The sequence below is a fragment of the Canis lupus genome, chromosome 8 (genome assembly GCF_048164855.1).
Source record: "Canis lupus baileyi chromosome 8, mCanLup2.hap1, whole genome shotgun sequence".
Classification (NCBI taxonomy): Eukaryota; Metazoa; Chordata; class Mammalia; order Carnivora; family Canidae; genus Canis; species Canis lupus.
In genome coordinates this window covers 69,920,156-69,937,951 of record NC_132845.1, presented here as the reverse complement: position 1 = coordinate 69,937,951, position 17,796 = coordinate 69,920,156, and the positions used below count along the sequence as shown (strand labels likewise).

Sequence of the window (17,796 nt, the reverse complement as noted above, 5' to 3'; positions counted from 1 at the left end):
AGCTCTAGAAACATCTAAGACTTAGTGCGTTACAGAAAATATAAAATACTGCTAAAATGTAAGACACCACGATACACCGGGGGGTGGGGGGCGGGGAGCTGAGCTTATGAAAGGTATTCTGGAAGAAGTCCGCCACTCTGCGAGCGAGCTTGTCTTGTGCTGTGTTAGTAGTCTGGACAGGAGCGTGGTGCCACCCGCTCTCATGGCAAGTAGTTATTGCACATCGCGAAGAGCTAGGTCTCACTCAGTGGGAAGGGCGTGGGGAGACCCACCTTTCTTCCCCCCCCCAACTTCTATTTTTCCAACAAGTTAGTCTCAAATGCTGTAAGAATTTTGCAGGAATCCTCACGTCTCCAAAATGCACAGCATTCTCTGAGGGGTCTCGGTGGGACAGGAGATGCGCGTTTTCTCAAGGAAAGAGGCAGAAAACCGCCGGAGAGAGAGAAATGCATAGACTCATTCGAGAAATGAAAACCCTTTGGGGTGGGGGCAGGGATGGGGACGGTGATTTCAGCCGAGGGCTTTCTTTCAAAGAGATGAGGACCCCCAATGATTTCAGAGAAGGGAAGAAGAAGTCCTGGCACAGGAAAGCGAGCTGGGGGTTGGGGGCGGCCCTCTGGGAGCAGGGGAGGGGGGCCGGCTGCCGTGTGGCCCCCACCTGGACCTCAGCCTCACGGGGCGCCCCCATCTCCTGGGCCCCAGAGGCCAGCCCCACCTCGCCTTCACACCTGATTAGCAAGCAACGTGTCACCCCCTCCACACCTCACCACATAAGGGCAAAAGGGGACCCCCACGACCTCCCTGGGGCGGGTCCTCAAGCCACAGCCGGACTAGGAAACACTGTTGCTTCGCCAGATGGTTCTGACCCAACTTTGTATGCAGGGGGAGCAACCACTAGCACGACAAGGAAAGCCAACAGGACACAGCAACCCGCGCGAGCCTCGCCGGAAACCATCCTCCCTCGGAAGCCACGGTCTCCTCCAGGCCGCGCGCCCGCCCTGACCAGGGCTTGCTGAAACTTCATGAACCCAGAAGTCTTACCAGAGGCTCTAGGAGGCTTTGGGGAACTGAACTTTGCTTTTTTAAGTCTCTGTAGCTCCTCACACGAGTGTTCAAGTCTCTCATTTAAAAAGTTAGATGTGGGGAGACCACCAGTTTTTGAGTGGCTACTCTGGAGACAGATATGTGATTCTGCTGGAGAAGCCCCCTCTGCCCCCCAGGCAAATCCCCAGACCCTTCGGTTCTTTTGGGGTATGTGTGTGGGGGGCGGGAGAGGGCAGGAGGCAGAAGACAGTAACCACCGGAGTGATAGCAAAAAGCATTTATAGCAACAACAACACAAAACAACAATACACTCCTGATAAGAACTTAAATGATTAACCTAATAATAAATAGAAGAGGATAGAAATAAAAATTTTTTTTTTCTTCTCAAGGAAACATCCTTTTATAATTATCCTCACGCACGCTGGCAGGTCAGTAGCAGTCAATCCATCTCAACGAGAAAAGGTTAAGTGCTGGAAGGGATGGCTGTGGTCTCACACTTGGGAGGGTTCTTAGCTGCTGAGTCACAAACACCCCCCTCACCCCCAACCCCCCACCCCCCCCACCCAGCCAGTGGTTCCCGCCAGGGGCCTGTGGGGCCCTGCACACCTAGGTGGGTGGTCAGCAAGAGGCAGGCTGAGATGGGGGTTGCGGGGGCTGGGGAGGCCTGTTTTCCCTTCAGTTCATGAACAAACAGAACTACAGTGAACATACTCATCCACAACCTGAATCGTCCTGGTCTAAAGCTTACTTTGAGTTCATTTGGTGTGCAATACATTATCTCTTAAAAATGAAGAAAAATGATTTCTATTGCACAGAGCTTTTTTACACATAGTCATCTACTTAAGTGCTTTCTGTTTAAAGCAAACTACCAAAAAAAAAAAAAAAAAAAAAAGGAAGAAAGAAAAGAAAAAAGCAAAGAAAAAATGGAAAAAAAATGAAAAAAGGAGAGGAACTTTCAAACAAAAGCAGCCCCGTGCCACTTTTTCAATGCATCTTTGCTGAATGGTGTCTGGTTTCACCAACGGAAGTCCCAACGCTTCCGTACACTCTGTGCTTCTGATTATTTTCCATAGGGATGTAGCCGTGACATTGGGATATAAGGCACCTTTCCTTTCTGATCACAGAAAGCTTGATACATAGCATATAGCATATTTTGTGGTACAAATTAAAAGCCTAAGCACTACAGAAAGGACAGGAACACAGACTATACCTAACATTACTGGAGAAACTATAATGACCCATGGAAAGCAACTCAAAAGTTATTTTCAAAGGTTAATAATGGGGGATGGGGAAGTGCACATTTATGCATAGCCTAATGCCTCTTTCTCACTAGCCTTTTTTAGGATTCTTCGCCTACAATGCCCAACTTTTAAAGTTAGCATTCCGGAGGAGACTAGGCGCTTTGGAAATGTCTTGTTAAAGCTAAATGTCACTTCATGCAAAAATTAGAATGGAGATACCACTGACAGTGTGGTCACAGTATCTTTGGAGGGGAGGTGGAGGAAAGATGGCCCCAAGGCCTGGGCAGGTGCGGGCAGGGCCTGCGGATGGGGGAGGCTGGGAAGCTGCATATCCTCCTTCCCTGGAGAGGATGAGGCTCCTGGGCTGCTGGGGCAGGAAGCCCAGCTTATTGCCCACCCTGCCCCTCCTGCCTTCCTGATTCACTCTGGACAGTTTGGGCCTCTGCTTTCAGCACATCTCTAAGGGTTCACAGGCTGGATCTTTCTGGAACTTTCCCTGGGAACTTGTTTCCTAGTAATTTTCATCTATGAAAAGGCAGAAACTGGTGGGAATGGAAACCCTGTCCTCACACTGGGCCCTTCTCTCGGCAAGTGAGCCAAGGAATGGAAGTCTGTCATGTTGGAGGCCCAGGTCACCATCTTGTCACTTGGGGTGGGAGCTCTTGGGGGGTTCACGAAGGTTCCCCTGTTGCCACCAAGGCCCACGTGAAACCACAAAAGCATTGGGGGAGGGGGATTTCTAAGGGTAGGCTTTTTCTGGCAAATGCCCAAGCACACCGTGATGGCACAAATCCTTAGGTTCCCACTTCTGATTCTTTTCCACCAGAACACTGGCCACCAGAGACGGTGGACTCAAGTCTAATCAGCAGCTCTGAGGGCTGGGCTTTTGTTCTGCACTGCATAGAAACTGGTATATTCTTTTGGGAAAAGTCACGTGATCGAAGACTGGGTTTGCGGACTGGGTGGGAGGTTGGGGGGAAGGCCATCTCCCCTCTTGTCCTGGAGACGCTTCCAAAGGAGGTCTCACAGCAAAGCTGAAATCACAGCATCCCCGTGCCAGAGGCAAATAAGGATGGAGTCTCCCAATGCCAGGTAGGAACCCTGGGGAGGTGTCCTCACGTGGCCAGTTAGGGGCAGCCTAGGGCAAGGGGAATGGCTCTGACGGATCTTAACAGCTGAGCAGGAGCAGGCTGAAAGCAAAGGCAGGCCGGAGCAAGGCCCTCTGAGGCCTGAGACCACCCTTGCCTGCAAAGGAAACAGCTGTCAGAGCGTCAGGAACAGGTGGAAGTAAAGAGAAAAATCCATGTGCTTTGCGGAGCACAGCTGTCTTGTCCATGCTGTGCTCACAAAAGGGAAGAGGGGAAGAAGCCTGCCCACCGGGCCCAGACACACTCACGAACGCCACGCTTCTAGTGCTCTCTCCTCCTCCACCCACCCCCAAGAGCCTGCTTGTGCCTTGTGTTTCTGAGGGGAGTGAGAGGAGAAGGAATGTCAAGTGGGAGCACAGGTTAGTGAGGTAGAAGGGGACAGATGAGGAGTGTGCCGAGGGAGGACATCCACGGAGGGGCATGGCAAATAGCCCATCACACTGGCCACACATGCCTGAACCTCACCTTGCTGTCTCCCCTGCACAGCTGGCTTCCTGGCCTCCCAGGGTGGCACCCTGGGATGGCTGAAGGCCGACTCTTGTTTTTACAGCCTGTCGAGAGGCGCCTGTCATAGTGCATTTAAGGCAATGGCTGTTGTCCCCTGGCTCAAGATGGAGTAAGTCACTAACACCGTTTAACTCTGTGCTCATCCCAGGAGGGCATGCATATACTCCCCCTGGCTTCTCTGCTTTCTTCAGTGAGGTTTGCTTTTCTAAAATGAAAGGGATGAGAAATGTTGCATAGAATGTCAACAGAGTTCATTGGCCAGTGCTGCAAGAGAAGGCGGGGGTTCAGGAGGAATAAAGACACCCCCAGTCCACCTGCCAGGCAGGCACCTGCCTGTGGACTAGGCTATGGGGTGACCCTTGTCCCAACCTCTTAGGGCATGACTGGGGCATGATCTTAGGGCAACCAGCCACCACCAGAGCTTTCCTTCGGATTAGAGTATAACCATCTGCCTTCCTCTTGGTTTGCTCACATCTGCATGACTGCTGTGGCTCTGGTCAGGGAGGCAGGCAAGGTCTTTCCTTCCTATTGGGCTGGCCGGCTGGGCCCGGGGGTGGGGTTACACAGGGAGGGTCTCTTGTAGCCACAGAGAAACACTCAACCTAAAGCTCTGGGGCACTGTGGGTCTGGACCACCAACCAGCAGACCTGAACGTCCATGTCAGACAGGATGGTTTTTAAATGGGGAGAAAACAAAGATGCCAAAAGGAAGGACATCAGGCAGGGAGGCACCTGTGCTCTGAAAGTTCAGGGAACCGGTCCCCAGGGGAGGTCACAACTGTCATCTTTTTGCCTCAGTCACTCTCACAGACCTAGTGGCCATGGTTTCATAGTAGTCCTATGAGTCAAGATCCTGGCACTTCCAGACTTCTCTAAGCCTGCATCCCAGGATAGTCTGTGGACCATGAAGTCAGCTCTGAGAATCACGGAGTTGAGCTAGCTGACTGTGGCAAGGCTTTCTAAAGAAGAGCGGTCTGACGGACGGAAATCCCAGACATCCTGACCGATCCAGAGGTTCAAGGCTGGCGGGTACCCCAGGCGCCAGGCGGTGGAAGCGAGTGCACACAGGTCTAGGACAGAACCTGCACACCTTCCATCCCAGATACACCACAAGGGAGTGTGGATGGGAACCAGGGGTCAAGAGACTGAACGTGAACACCGCCCTTCCACTGAGCCTCCACTTAGCAAGCTAAGTAATGGCAAAAACCTTAAGTTATGAACACTGCTTCCAATTAACAAAAAGAAGCCATTTAAAATGGTATAATGGGGCTTGTAATTAAGTGTTAGTGTTTTATACAGAACTGTTTTCCCCAGGGGAGAGGTACAAATCAGCTTTTTAAACTGATGGAGCAGAAAAAGGACGAGGTCGGCTGCCTGTGGGAGCTACTGCTTGGAATGCCAGCCAGCTGAAGGTAAAGCCCCCCCTCCCCGAGACGATGCTGTTCAAGGCACTTGAATATTGCTTATCAAGATGAAAGATCAACCCTTAGGCTCAAACTGAGGGGTGCAAACTGAGGAGGGGGGACACTCCCCTGACCCCCTGGAAGGTTTCTGTTATTTAGTGGCAGCTCTTAGAAGTATTATAGACAGTGAAAGCTCAACATAAAAGATTGTAGGGTTGGGATCACAATTAAAAAAAAAATAAATAGAGAAAAAAATACAAACACAGAACTGCAAGCAAACTTTAACCAACTGATTGTATCGAGCACCCAGATGTTAAGTCTGGAAAAACAAAAAAGGTAGAGTGGAAATCAACAAAAACCTAGTTAAAAGCAAAACAAAACAAACACTAACAAACCAACAAAACCCAACAAAAAGGACTAAATCGCTTGGAAGAGCCAAAGTGGCTGTTTTAGACTGTTACTATGGCCACTAGGATGGACAAACCTCTACTTTCTCAATTTCCTCAGATTTAACAACTTTGTAAATAACAGTCATGCCTTTAAAACTAAAACACTAGCCTAATATTTCTGGTTAACTCCCTGCTTTCAATTCTAATGAAAATCAGATATTCAGAGATCCATCACACACGATGACAAAATTCCCTCGAGGTTTTCGTGGAGAGGACACCACAGTACTGTCAGGGGCTCTGCTACTCACTGTCCTAGGGGGTCACTAATGCAAATTCGCTCTTCTTAACGCACCTGAATCGAGCCAGATGTTAATCTGTTTCCCCTTAAGCTCCTCCATTTTGAAATCTCTCTTCACTGAACCAGGTATCAAGTTCAGAGATGATGCGACCATCAAAAGACAAACAGCCTGCCTCCCAGCCTCCTAGAGCCTTCTGAAAACTTCTCATTCATGAAAAGGCATTGCTTTTAGTGTAGTGACTCTTAAATTTGTGAAAACTTGAACTAAGTGCTGCAGTTGCAGGTTAAAAGACTGTAAATGAACTACATAATTCCTAAAACATCATGCAAGAAATGTGGTTTCACATCTTACAGTCAAAGTCCTACAAGTTAATTAATACAAGCACACTGAGGTGTAATAGCGGGAGCATACCTTGAAAATTATAACTCCCTCCCACCCCCCCCAAAATCAAAAAAGGTAATATTAATTAAACTTAAGAAATAATGAATGCACCATTAAAATGCCATCCAAAGATGTTGACCTAAGACAAAGGTTTCAATGATACACAATACGGTCAAAAAGTTTTCAATCAGTAATATACAGTATGACAACTACATCTTGTAAATTATACCCAATACTGCCGGCAGTCTATCCCTCTAAAGAATATTTGCCCCTTTCATCCCTTCCTAACAATCAGATAATAAAATACAGCACCTATAAATAAGCAAAAAAAAATATATATATATACCGAAATCATCTATTGTTAGTTTAAAGATATGGCAATAAAGGAGTCTAAATTAGCAAACTTGTAGAAGCCATAACTGATAAAACAGCTTATTGAAAAAAGGTGGCAGTAATGCACTCTATGTGTGCACAGGTACTTAAGAAAATACACAGACGTATAAAATTGCACACACGCACACACGCACACTCTCATCCACCTCTATTCTCACGCATATACACATAGACAACAGGAGGAATCAGAGACAAGTTAGACTTCTGATTTGTACTTAGACTGCCCTAGACTGTGCATAAAAGAACTGTTCCAAGAGGCAGAATGAATGGAGGGCCAAATGAATGGTCTGGTCTGGAAGTGAAGAGCAACGACGTTTTGGTGTGACTGTGGGCCACCTCTATAGGGATGGGAGCAGAGCCCAGACTGCCACGTTCTCTCTTCTGCAGGGAAGGAAGCTTCCCACGACGTCAACAGTCCTCAGTGCTTGTGGTGGGAAGAGGGCGGGGGGGGGGGGGGGGGGGGGGGGCAAGGAGACGGGGAGAGAGAGAGAGGGAGAGAGAGGGGGGGAGAGAGAGAGAGAGAGAGAGAGAGCGCGTGCGTGCGCAAGAGCCCTGCCCAGGCCCGGGGAGCAGCGGCCCCTGGTGGGGCTCAGTCCATCAGGCGCCCGGGAGAGTGCAGTGCGGTGTGCTGCCTTCTGTGCCAAGGAAAGCCTGCTGACTACGCAGGGTGGGCCCCTGCGGCCCCCCGACTGTCTGCTGCCACCTCGGCGGCCCACTCTTTCCTCCTTGCTTTACATGCTCGCACGTGTGCAGACGCATTAACACAGACGTAGACACCATAAATTAAACAGAATGAACGGGGACATGCTACAGTTCTAACTTGTCTCCTAAACCTCCGAGATATGAGGTCTGATCAGCGTGCTCTGCGGTTAGAGGTTAAAAAGCAGATTATAAAATACCTAGATTCGGATCTTTTCTTTTTGTCCTGATTTGGCCTAGAATGGAGTGTATTAAACAGACTCTGGCCAGCAAAAGCCCAGAGTCAGTTAAAGCTATGGATCAATGTGCACTACATGTCAGGATTCTATTCACGTACAAGAAAACACTACGTCAGCTACCACAAAATCAGATAGTTTCCTGATGTGACTTCTCTTTTCGTTAAAAAATATGTGGAGTAAATGTGTTTTATTTTAATTCAAAGTTTCAAACGAGAAGATTCTTTACTTGAAAATATTTAGGAATCCAAACTAGTGTGTTTAGAGTCGGTTTGACTGTGCAATCTCTTAGTGGCAACTGAACAGCTACAAAAACTTTCTTTTTTAATTTTTCTGAAAAATCCCCCCTCCCCCCCTTTTTTTCCTGGTTTAAGAAGATAATAGTGTATTATCGCTCTGAAGCCATTAGATGGCAGATAAAAAGCCCCCTTTTAATATGTGGGTTTGATTTTTTTTTTTTTTAAAGCCCACACGAAAGAGGAGGGCGCAAGGCAAAGCTGTAAGAGTTATTCCAGAACCTGTGGAAATCACTTAGGGCAATAAAAAAAACACTTCAGGGTACAAAAAAGCTCGACTACACATTTCCGTTTTCTTCCTTGAAAACACGACATAGATTGGGCTTAATGCTCCTTTGTTTTCTATATGCACCTTGGCCTATGGCGATTTTGCCCTGTGGCCCGCAGGGCGGTAAGTGCGCAACACGGTCCAGGCCGCGGAGTCGGCGCCCGCCCCTCTGCCCGGCCCGGCCCGGCTCGGCCAGGTTCGGCCCGGCTCGGCTCGGTCAGACTCGGCAGGGCTCGGCCAGACTCGGCCCGACTCGGCCCGGCTTAGCCCGGCTCGGCCCGGCGCGGCGCGGCTCGGCCCGGCCCGGCCCGGCGGGCGGGCGGCGCCCTCTCAGAACTCCCATTCGATGGGCTCCTCCCGGCTGGCGGCCTTCTCCAGGCGGTGGATTATGCTGTTCAAGTTCGCGGCCTTCTTCTTCCTCAGGGGGTTGTCTCGAGAGTCCCTGGCGCCCGCCGCCTCCGGGAGGCCGAAGAGGCTCTGCAGCGAGCTGGGCCTGCGGGCGGCCGCCGGCGCGCTGGTGCTTGGCAAAGCGGAACTCCTGTGGGCGCCGTCCCGGGCCCGGCAGGGGCCCTCCGCGGGCGGGGCGGCTGAGGTAGCGGCGTCCTCCCCCGCGGGCGTGGCGGCGGCGGCGGCGGCGGCGGCGGCGGGGTTTGGCACGGGCCCCGGGCCGTCGGCTGGGCCCTCGGGCGGCGGCGGCGGGGGCGGCGGGGGCGCCCGGGGCCGGCCCTCCTCCTCCGCGTCTTCCGGGGCCGGGGCCGGGGCCCCCGAGGGCGGCGGCTGCGCCTTCTCCGCCGGCCTCGGCGCCTCCTCCCGCTCCTCCGGGGCCACGGCCGCCTCGGCTGGCCCTCCCTGAGACTTGGCGGCGGCCGCGGGGCCGCCCGACTCCTCGGCGTCCGCGGCGCCCGGGCCCTCGGCGGCCTCCACGCCGTCGCAGCTGTCGCCCTCCGAGCTGGGCGCCGCCCGGCTGCTTCGGGCCGACGGGGAGTCGCTGGCCCCGGCCTGGCCCTGGCTCCCGGCCTGAATCTCCTCAATGAACAGTTCTCTGCGGATCCGAGACCTGCGAGACACAAGCGGTAGGGCGCCGTGAGCGGGGCCGGGGGGCAGGGCTCAACTCCCCCCAGCTCGGCGCCCGTGCCCGAGTCGTCCCTTGGGCGGTGCCAGCCCCTCTGTCCCACGAGGACGGCGCCCCGTGTGACTTGTGCAGTGGCTCCTTCCCTCCGAGCCGGCTGTGGATGGCAGGTCCCATTCTCTGCACACCCGGCGCGGCATGGTGCTTGGTACACGGCAATAAACGCTGACTGGACTAGGAGATGGAAATGCAGGAGGGAGGGTAACCACGGCTCCCTCATCGGGACTTCATGAGCGAACCCGTGGGTAGGCAGTGCCCAAACCGAAAAACCTCAGTTGTGGTCTCTGAGCCACACAGGTCAGGGGTTAGGGCCCAGGCAAGGTTCCACCGAATTATGTTTCGACCAGTTCCCTCCTCTAAGAGGAGAAGAGCAGGGAAGGGTCAGTCTCCATCAAGCGGGAAGGAGACCAGGTATGTGCTCCAACACATCAAGCACGTTGTAATCAAGCTGAGTCCTGCCTACCCGGGAATGTGTGATCTCCTACTTTGTTGAGTCTGAAGGAAACTGCTACAAATGCGCCCTGGCCTTCCCTGTTTTTGGGCCCTTGGTGACATCAAGAAAGGGCTCCTCTTAAGTCTGTTTTGGTGCCAGAAGTTTCTCCTTCCATGGGCTCACAGTACTAGGCTCAATCAGAAGTCTCTCTAGGTGGTTATTCCAGAGAGCTTAAAAGCCTCTGATCAACGTGCCAACTGCTAGTGGAAGAGCATTCTCGCGTATAGATTAAGCACGAAGCCGACTGTTTGGCAGAAACTGGGCCTGCCAAAAGACCTTGCGTTAGGCATGCAATGAAAATATTTTCTGCAGTACATAGAACCCAATAGAGGGAACATATTTTGAGAACCCACCACGTGCCAGGCCTTGTGTTGGACGTGGGGAGTGTTGAAGCCAGGGGGAAATCTGGCTGTAGTTTTTATATCAGAACCCTGGTGGTGGTGATGTGTTCACATTGTTATTTGCTCCCTGTACAGCCTGAACTCTGACCCTTGTTCTGAGAATAGTTTCTGAGTGAGAACTGCAGAACAGCCCCCTCCTACCCTACCCAGGAGTTCCCTCCTCCTTCTCTGGGGCTATCACAGGGGCCTGTGCAGTGCAGACCCTTGTCAATATGTTCCTGGGCACTGTGCTGTGAGGGCAAGCCTACTCTGCTGCCTTTCAGGCTCCTTGGAAGCCAAGAATGCCAGTTGGGGTGAACACCTAAATCCCATCCCATCCTGGCTGGGGAGGTGGGAGGCTAGATGGGCAGGCCACAGATCTACCACTGTGAGTCCCAGGGGGGCAGAGTGGCCCAGAACAGAGCACAGGCTTTATGGAACCAGGCCAACCTGGGTTTGAAATCTGGCTTTGTAAACTTACTAGCGACACCGCTTAGAAAAAAAGGTCCTGATCTGTTTTGAGCTTCAGATTTCTTATCTGAAAAATGTGGAGAATAGCATCTTCCTTGCAGAGATGTGAAGAATAAAATATTGGTGTATTATGTAAGACACAAAGTAGGCCCAGGGAAAAGAGGGGACTATTCAGACCCTTTACCTGCCTTTTGAATGATAGAATCTGTCGGTAGGTGCTAAGCCTGGTAAAAGGGCTGGGGGGAGGGGGAAGGAAGGGACAATTTCCTGCATGGGGCCTGGCATTCTGGCTGCCACCCTCAGCAGCTCATCTGAGGATCTGATGAGAGGACACAGCTGTAGTGCTCCTGGCTCAGTCCTGGCACATATTCTATGCTCAGCTGATAGGAGACGTTCTCCTTAGTCTAGATTTTTCTCCATGTCCATGAAAAAATATTATCTTCTGATCTAGAAAGACCAGGTCCTAGGAGCAGATCTTGTTTTCAGGCCAGTCACACAAGATTCACAAGATGCTATGGTGTTGAGGGCTTGGAAGAGTTTCTACTGGGTGGACCTGCTCTTCTGGGAGGAGATCAGGTGTCCTGTGGTAGGTATACTGTTCTGGCATTTCTGGCCCTGTTCCTGGGTAAATGGTCACCCTAAGATACTTCTACTTCCCTGAGGGTGAAAGGATAAGAGGAAGTAAAAATGGGCCTAAAAATTGATTTCCCCTTCCCCGTTATTCCCTGTGGGTGCTGGTGGAATGGGGCGGGGTGGGGTGGGGGGAACTTCTCCTATTTAACTCCTGTAGAATGAGAAACTAATCCCTTCCTTAGGGATTTAGTCTATGTGTGCCAGTTCTTATCTGAAGCTCTGTGGGTTCTATCAGGCTAAGTTGGTCTCTGTTTGAAGCATTTAATTGGAGGAGCACACACTCACTCTCTGCTCTGCACTTTGCCTCCTGGGTGACCAAGTGACTTCAATTCTTTGGGCTTTATGCCAGTTCTGAATGACCTAATGCTACTTCTCATCTGACCTATTTTGTGGTTTGCAAAATTCTTTTCAGTTCTTTTTTCAAGACCCTGCACATCTCATATTGCTTCCTGGGTATTTTTCTGGATCTCTGCAGCTGAAACAAATCTCTGCCCTTGGTTCTTCCATCTGTCTTAGTCCAGCCTGCTTTGTTATGGTTATTTTTGAAAGAAAACATTTACTGAGCATCTACTCCAGATCTGGAGCTGAGCTTATTTACTGAGTTTTGAGGTTCTACTGCTCCTCCTCCTTTCTCCCCCTTCTCTCTTTATTTTTTTGGCTGTGTACAGTTGAATTTGCTCCTGTTAAATGTACACTTGAGGCCTCTCCACAGTGAGCAGCTGACCACCTGTGACGGAGCAGGCATTACCATGGGTGTCAGCAAGATGAATGACGGAAGCTGAGAAACCTGGAGAGCATGTGCCCTGGCCAGGAGGCAGTGACCACCATTCAGCTGGGGCCTGTAGGGGAGATCGATCTGTGGAAAAAGGTGACCCTGGTGAGGCCAGGGGAAATGGGTTTCTGGAGCTGTTTTGTAGAACTGGTGGCAACTTCACCCAGATATTCAGCCATCTCAAGTTCCCATACTTGCACTAAAATGGACACAGCCTGCAGAAGATGCGAAAGTATATATTCAAATGTGCCTGTATGTCTAGAAAGTGAAAATGGGATTGCATAATACCTGGCAAAGGGAGGCTCTGGGGGAACCTCTGCCCAGGTCCTCATTCATCCTCCTTCATTTCCCTTGTCTACTATTCTTAAACTTTCCTTCCTTGTAGAGGGAGCTCCATTATTGTACCTACTAGCCTGGCTCTGCCTCTGGTTTTATCTCATCAGTAAATTTAGGATGAATAAGTGGTTGTGCTCAGCTCGTGTACCGTCTTCTATCCTGGGAGTCAGCCCATAGACAGGGAGGCCTGTGGAGGACAGTGCTACCATGATGCATGTAAGCTTGCCTGATTCCAGGGGTCAGGTAGCAGGTCTGTTTGGCTCTCACACTAAGCTGCAAATGCTAACCTAGCTTTCATCACCAGCAGAGATATTATTTTGACTCCCGTCTAATATTTTAAAACCTCCCACTTTGCTCAGCACCTGGGGGTGGGGGTGTACTGGTCCTCAAGTTTACTTGGAAAACTGCAGCAGAGCCAGAGACACTGGATCCTCCCTGTGGCCCCCAAGTGTCTAGGGTATTCTGTTGTCCGCTGTTTCAGCTAAGTGACCAGAAGTGCTCTACCTGCACTGGCTATACATGTGTCCTTTTCACCTGGGTAGAACCAGGAACACCTGCCCCAATTTTGTTGGGGTCTAGAGAAAATGACATTCTGATGAGAACCAGCAACTGAGATGGTCACTTATAGGGCATTAAATAAGCAGATCTTCCTATTAGGCCACTGGGAAGTCTCGGTTTCCAGCAGAGGAAGTCTGGATTACAGCTATGGTCAACAGTTCATTACGTGTCAGTGGATTTTCATGATCTAATACAAATCTTTCACCCCAGGCAGGCTTTTTTCTACGGGAGAGCAGTAGGCCCTTCTGCCTCGGTCAGTTACTTAACCCCTATGAGTTTTAGGTTTCCACCTGTAAAATGCAGGTAGAACTATGTCCCTTAAATGATTGTGAAGATCATGTGGAATGGTGCTGGTTAAAACACTTGGCTCAGTGTCTGGAGATGTGGTAGATGTTCAATAAATCTTCATTAACTTGTGAACTTGCCCAAAAGCTCACATGACTCAATTTATTTAACTACAAAACTAATCAAACTAATTTGGAAGATAATTCTGTATGAGATCCTTTGGGTCTCCACTAAGAAACATGTGCCACTATGGCATCATGGATGCCTACATTCTCTCTTACTAAGTGATAACTGTTTTCCTGGCCATGGCAGACATGGATTCTCTCTAACCACGTGACCCTATATCTTGGGAGTTAAAAACTCCAGTGAAAGATAAAGAACCGACTAACTGACCAAACACCAAGCTTTTAGTCCCCAGCCTGCCAGGGCCAAGTCCCCAGGCCATTGTCCGTGTGCACCATTAATGGCCATTGTCTGCAGGACAGAGTAGCCCAGACTCTTCCCAAGGGTTGACAGTGCGCTCTCTTGGAGCCCTGACTTAACTCGGCCGGGGCCGAGAGCCCGATGGAGCCGGACCAAGCCGGGCCGTACCTGTAATTGTGGAACCAGTTGATGACGGTGCTGGTTTTCAAGTTGAGCTGGGTGGCGAGTTCTTCGATGGTTTTTGGTGACGGGTATGGCTTTTGCTGATAAGCTCGTTTCAGAGCTTCTTTCTCTTCAGGAGCCAGCACCACTCGGGGTTTCTTCAGCTGGTGCTGGGGCTGGGGGCTGGCGCCCTGGCTGTAGTCGATGCCCACGGAGGGGGGCTCGCAGGGCTGGCTGTCACTGACCGAGCTGTGCCGCCGCTTCATGTATGCTGAGGGAGGGAGAGCAATCAGACTGAGCTGCGGGCCCTGCTGCAAGGTCCACCCAAGCCCCTGACCCCCTCAGAGCACTGTGGTGCCCCGTCAGCTCACAGTTACTTTTGCATACACTGTGACAGCCGGCTGTTCTGTCCTGCTCTCCCAAGAGCGTCTCACAACACTTGGACTAGGACTGTTTGGAAAACCCAACACATACTCATCGAGGACCTGCTCTGTTGTAATGCGAGGTGGTTGGCTGTCCAGCCTAATGGCTTAGTGGGGGACACAGAGAAATGTAGAGGTGACCCCAGTAGAATGCAGTGAGGGAGGCAGGCACAGGGGACTGGAGAGAGATCAAGGGAGGCTTTCCATGAGAATCTTGAAGGCCAAGGAGTGATTAACCAGAAAAAAATAGCGATGAGGTTGAAGATGGTAGGGGGCTGTTCCAGAAAGTAGGACCAGCACGTGCAAAGACCCAGGGGCATAGGACGGCACAGTGTGTGGGGGGGAAGGGGGAGGTGTGCATGCGCATACACATAGGTGTGTGGAGGGGGATGGAGGAGCTGGAGAGATGGGCAGAGTTTGGGTAGGCCGGAAGTTTGGACTTGACCATAAAGTCAGTGGGAAGAAATAAAAGGCTTTAGTCAGGGGAATGATATGATCAGCTATACGCCTTCTGGAAAAGCTGTTCTGGCTGCAGTTAGGAGGATGAAGTAGATGGGAGGGCTTGCAGGAAGATGCTCAGTTAGGAGGTAAGAGATAAAGATCAAGACCAGGGAGGTGGTGGTGGGGCTGGAGAGAAGCAAAGGGCGTGGAGGTGGTAAGGGCCAGAGCTGACAGGAGTGGGGGACAGATTCCTGAGGGAATGGAGAACGGAGGAGCTGCGTGGTTTCAGGCTGGGAGGTAAGGGGGGCACCAGTGTTTTTGGGTTGGGTGCCACAGAAGAAGGGAGAAGACAGTGATTTGATCTTGGAACGGTGGAGTTGGTGGGGTCTCTGGGTTGCCCACATGGAGATGTCCTGTAGGCAGGGGGACAGGCAGGTAATACAGCTCAGAAGAACAGTCTGGGCTAGGAAGAGGGATTTCGGACTGGAACGGAAACTGAGGTTGCAGTCTGTGCCATGGAGGACGAAGACCAGGGCTGAGAATGGCACCCTGAGGGACACACACGGGCAGAGTGGACCATCCCCACCCCAGGAAAAAGCAGCCATGATGGGAGGAAAACCAGGAGACAATGGTGGGAGAGAAGGGATGAGTGAGGAGAGATGATCGACAGTGTCTGTGCTGCAGAGTCTGGAAAGGACCCAGGAGGGCCTCTGGCTTTAGCGGTTAGGATGTAACTGGAGAGCATGGTGAATGGGCACAGTGGAGCTGTGGGAGTAGAAGCCAGGAGGCTGTAGGTGGAGTGTGGGACGGGAGTTGAGGAGGTGAAGGCAGTGAGCATGAGTTATTATTTTAAGATGCCTAAATGTAAAAGAACAGCCAGAGGTAGTATGGCTTCCAGAAGGGAAATCCGGGGCTGAGGGTGGATTTAAAGACGAGAGCAAGCTGACAGTGTTGCCAAAGCTGAGGGGAGAGAGCTGGAGGTACAGGTGAGAGAGACAAGCACCACAGGTGCATCAGGAGGCAGGCTGGGGGTGGGGAGCTGCAGGTAGACACAAGCCTCCGGGGACTGAGGTAGGAAAGCTGGTGGGCTACGTTCTCCTGATGGAGGAGGGAAGGCAGGAGGAAAGGTAATCTGAAGTGATAGGACCGAGCCATGAGAGTGGTGGTGGACAGGGGTGGCCAGGAGTGGGGAGAAGAGCAGGGTACCCGCTGAAGCTAGGACCCAGATCTGGGGTGATACCACCATTGGAGAGCTGGAATCCTCAGGTCCCAGAAGCTGGGGAGGATGGGGGCAGAAAATCAGTTTTGAAATCTCCCTGGATGAGGCAGGACATAGTTATGGGGGAAGAAAGCAGTCCAGGGGCCGTGGTCTTGAGAAAAAGTTGAAAGTGACAGGAGGCTGGTGGGTGATGGAGACAGGCACTGGAAACAGCCGCTAGGAGGAGCCCAGTAGGGAGGGCTCAGCCCAGGAGAGAAGAGGAGGTGGATGGAGGGTGCATAGCACTCTCGGAAGATGCACCTGCTCTGGAAGGGGCGACAGGACACAGCGCAGCAGCCCAGCAGCTGGGGAAGAGCAGGGTCCTCGTGCTCCTGATGTGGCTTTTACACATGTGGGAGGACTGAGGGGGTAGTGGGCAGCAGGCAGCTGCGAAGGAAAGGGGACGCACCTCCAGATTCAAGTTCTCTGTTCTATGCTGTTGGGGCTTCACCTGCCTCCTCTGCCCTCACACGTCACCTGTTCCCACTATGCTTCAATTAAAAAACCATTCGGACTTCTCCAGCAAATGAGTCATCCATAGAGAGCTTTCTAGTGGATTAGCTTGGAATATGGTCTGAGAATTCCTTTAAACTTCTTAGAACCAATGGAAGATGGGGCATAGTATTATTGAATTCGAGCAGCAGGTGGGAGGACGAGTGGCTGTAGCAGCAGCAGCAGCCAGCATGTGTTGTGCAGTCCTCCCAATTACGCCCCAGGAGAGGGACTGTCACCATCCCTGCGGACAGATGAAGAAACCGAAGCCTAGGAGTGAGATGATCTGCCTCAGGCCACACAACTGCTAAGTGACAGATGTGAGGTCTGACCTACGTCTGCTCTGGGCGGTGATGCCTGCTCTGTCTTGTCTGATGGTAGCCAGCGCCCCCACCCCACAGCTGGGGAGACGTGACAAGCCACGGACACACCCTTCGGCAGCACTGACATTTGGGGCACAAATAAATGTCAGAGGAGAAGCCTCTGGATTGTCAGGGTCCCTCTACAGCCAGTGGGGAGAAGAGCCCATGAGCTAGCCCAGGTGGTGCCTGTGTGCGTCCAGGGGCTGTGTGAACAGGGAGGAGAGCAAGGGCCATCTCATAAAGGGACAGAAAGCAGAAGGCAGACCAGGGTGGACACAAAACGTTTACAGGAAAGGTAGTAGGAGGGGAGGAGAGCAATAAAGGATTCGAACCAACGGGAGAAGCGGCACAGGCTTTTGCTTGGGAAGAAAAGGAAGCACAGTGCATATGGGAACCCTACAGGCTGAATTACCCAGTGCAGAGTTTTCCATCCAGTCTAGACTGGGAGCATGACAGGCTTTCATCTATTTTAAAGGAACCTGACTTATCTTCAAAACTCATCTACTGAGCAGTTACGCGTGCTGGTCGTTATACTCAGTATGTTCTTTCTGATCTAACAACCTGAAGAAGTTCACGTCACTCTATGGCCTCATTCTACAGAGGCAGAAAATTAGACCAGGGAGCTCCTTAGCTGACTTGCCAATTTATGATTATGTTTAGGAACGCAGCTGAAAAGGCATATCTTCCCCCAAAGAAAAGGAGTATGATGCAGTGTGTGGCCAGAAAGAAACAAGCCTGGTGTGGTCTGTCCAGCCGGCCGCTCCCACTGGGTGGACAGCCAGTAACAGGTGGAAATCACAGGAAGTGCTATCAACCACAGGAAGTCTGGCTCAACCACTGTTGTGTCTGGGGAAGGCTCCTCTAGTGAGCATCCCT

At 51.5% G+C, this 17,796-nt stretch overlaps 1 protein-coding gene across 16 annotated transcripts in view; it reads right to left on the bottom strand.

Annotated features, from left to right (window-relative positions):
- CUX1 (cut like homeobox 1) overlaps positions 1-17,796 on the bottom strand; it is a 363,980-nt gene that overhangs the window by 18,594 nt on the left and 327,590 nt on the right. For 5 of the 16 annotated variants that reach the window (XM_072837347.1, XM_072837349.1, XM_072837340.1 and 2 more), the window contains 2 exons: positions 13,952-14,216; positions 8,587-9,360 (listed from right to left, as the gene is read on the bottom strand). The exons of 5 other annotated variants lie outside the window; for them this stretch is intronic. In XM_072837347.1, the coding sequence (XP_072693448.1) occupies positions 8,634-9,360; positions 13,952-14,216 (992 nt within the window). In that variant the 3' untranslated portion in view covers positions 8,587-8,633. Of the gene's footprint in view, positions 1-8,581; positions 9,361-13,951; positions 14,217-17,796 lie in introns of those variants that run through there. 6 more of the 16 variants (XM_072837345.1, XM_072837346.1, XM_072837350.1 and 3 more) reach the window with 5 other exon arrangements.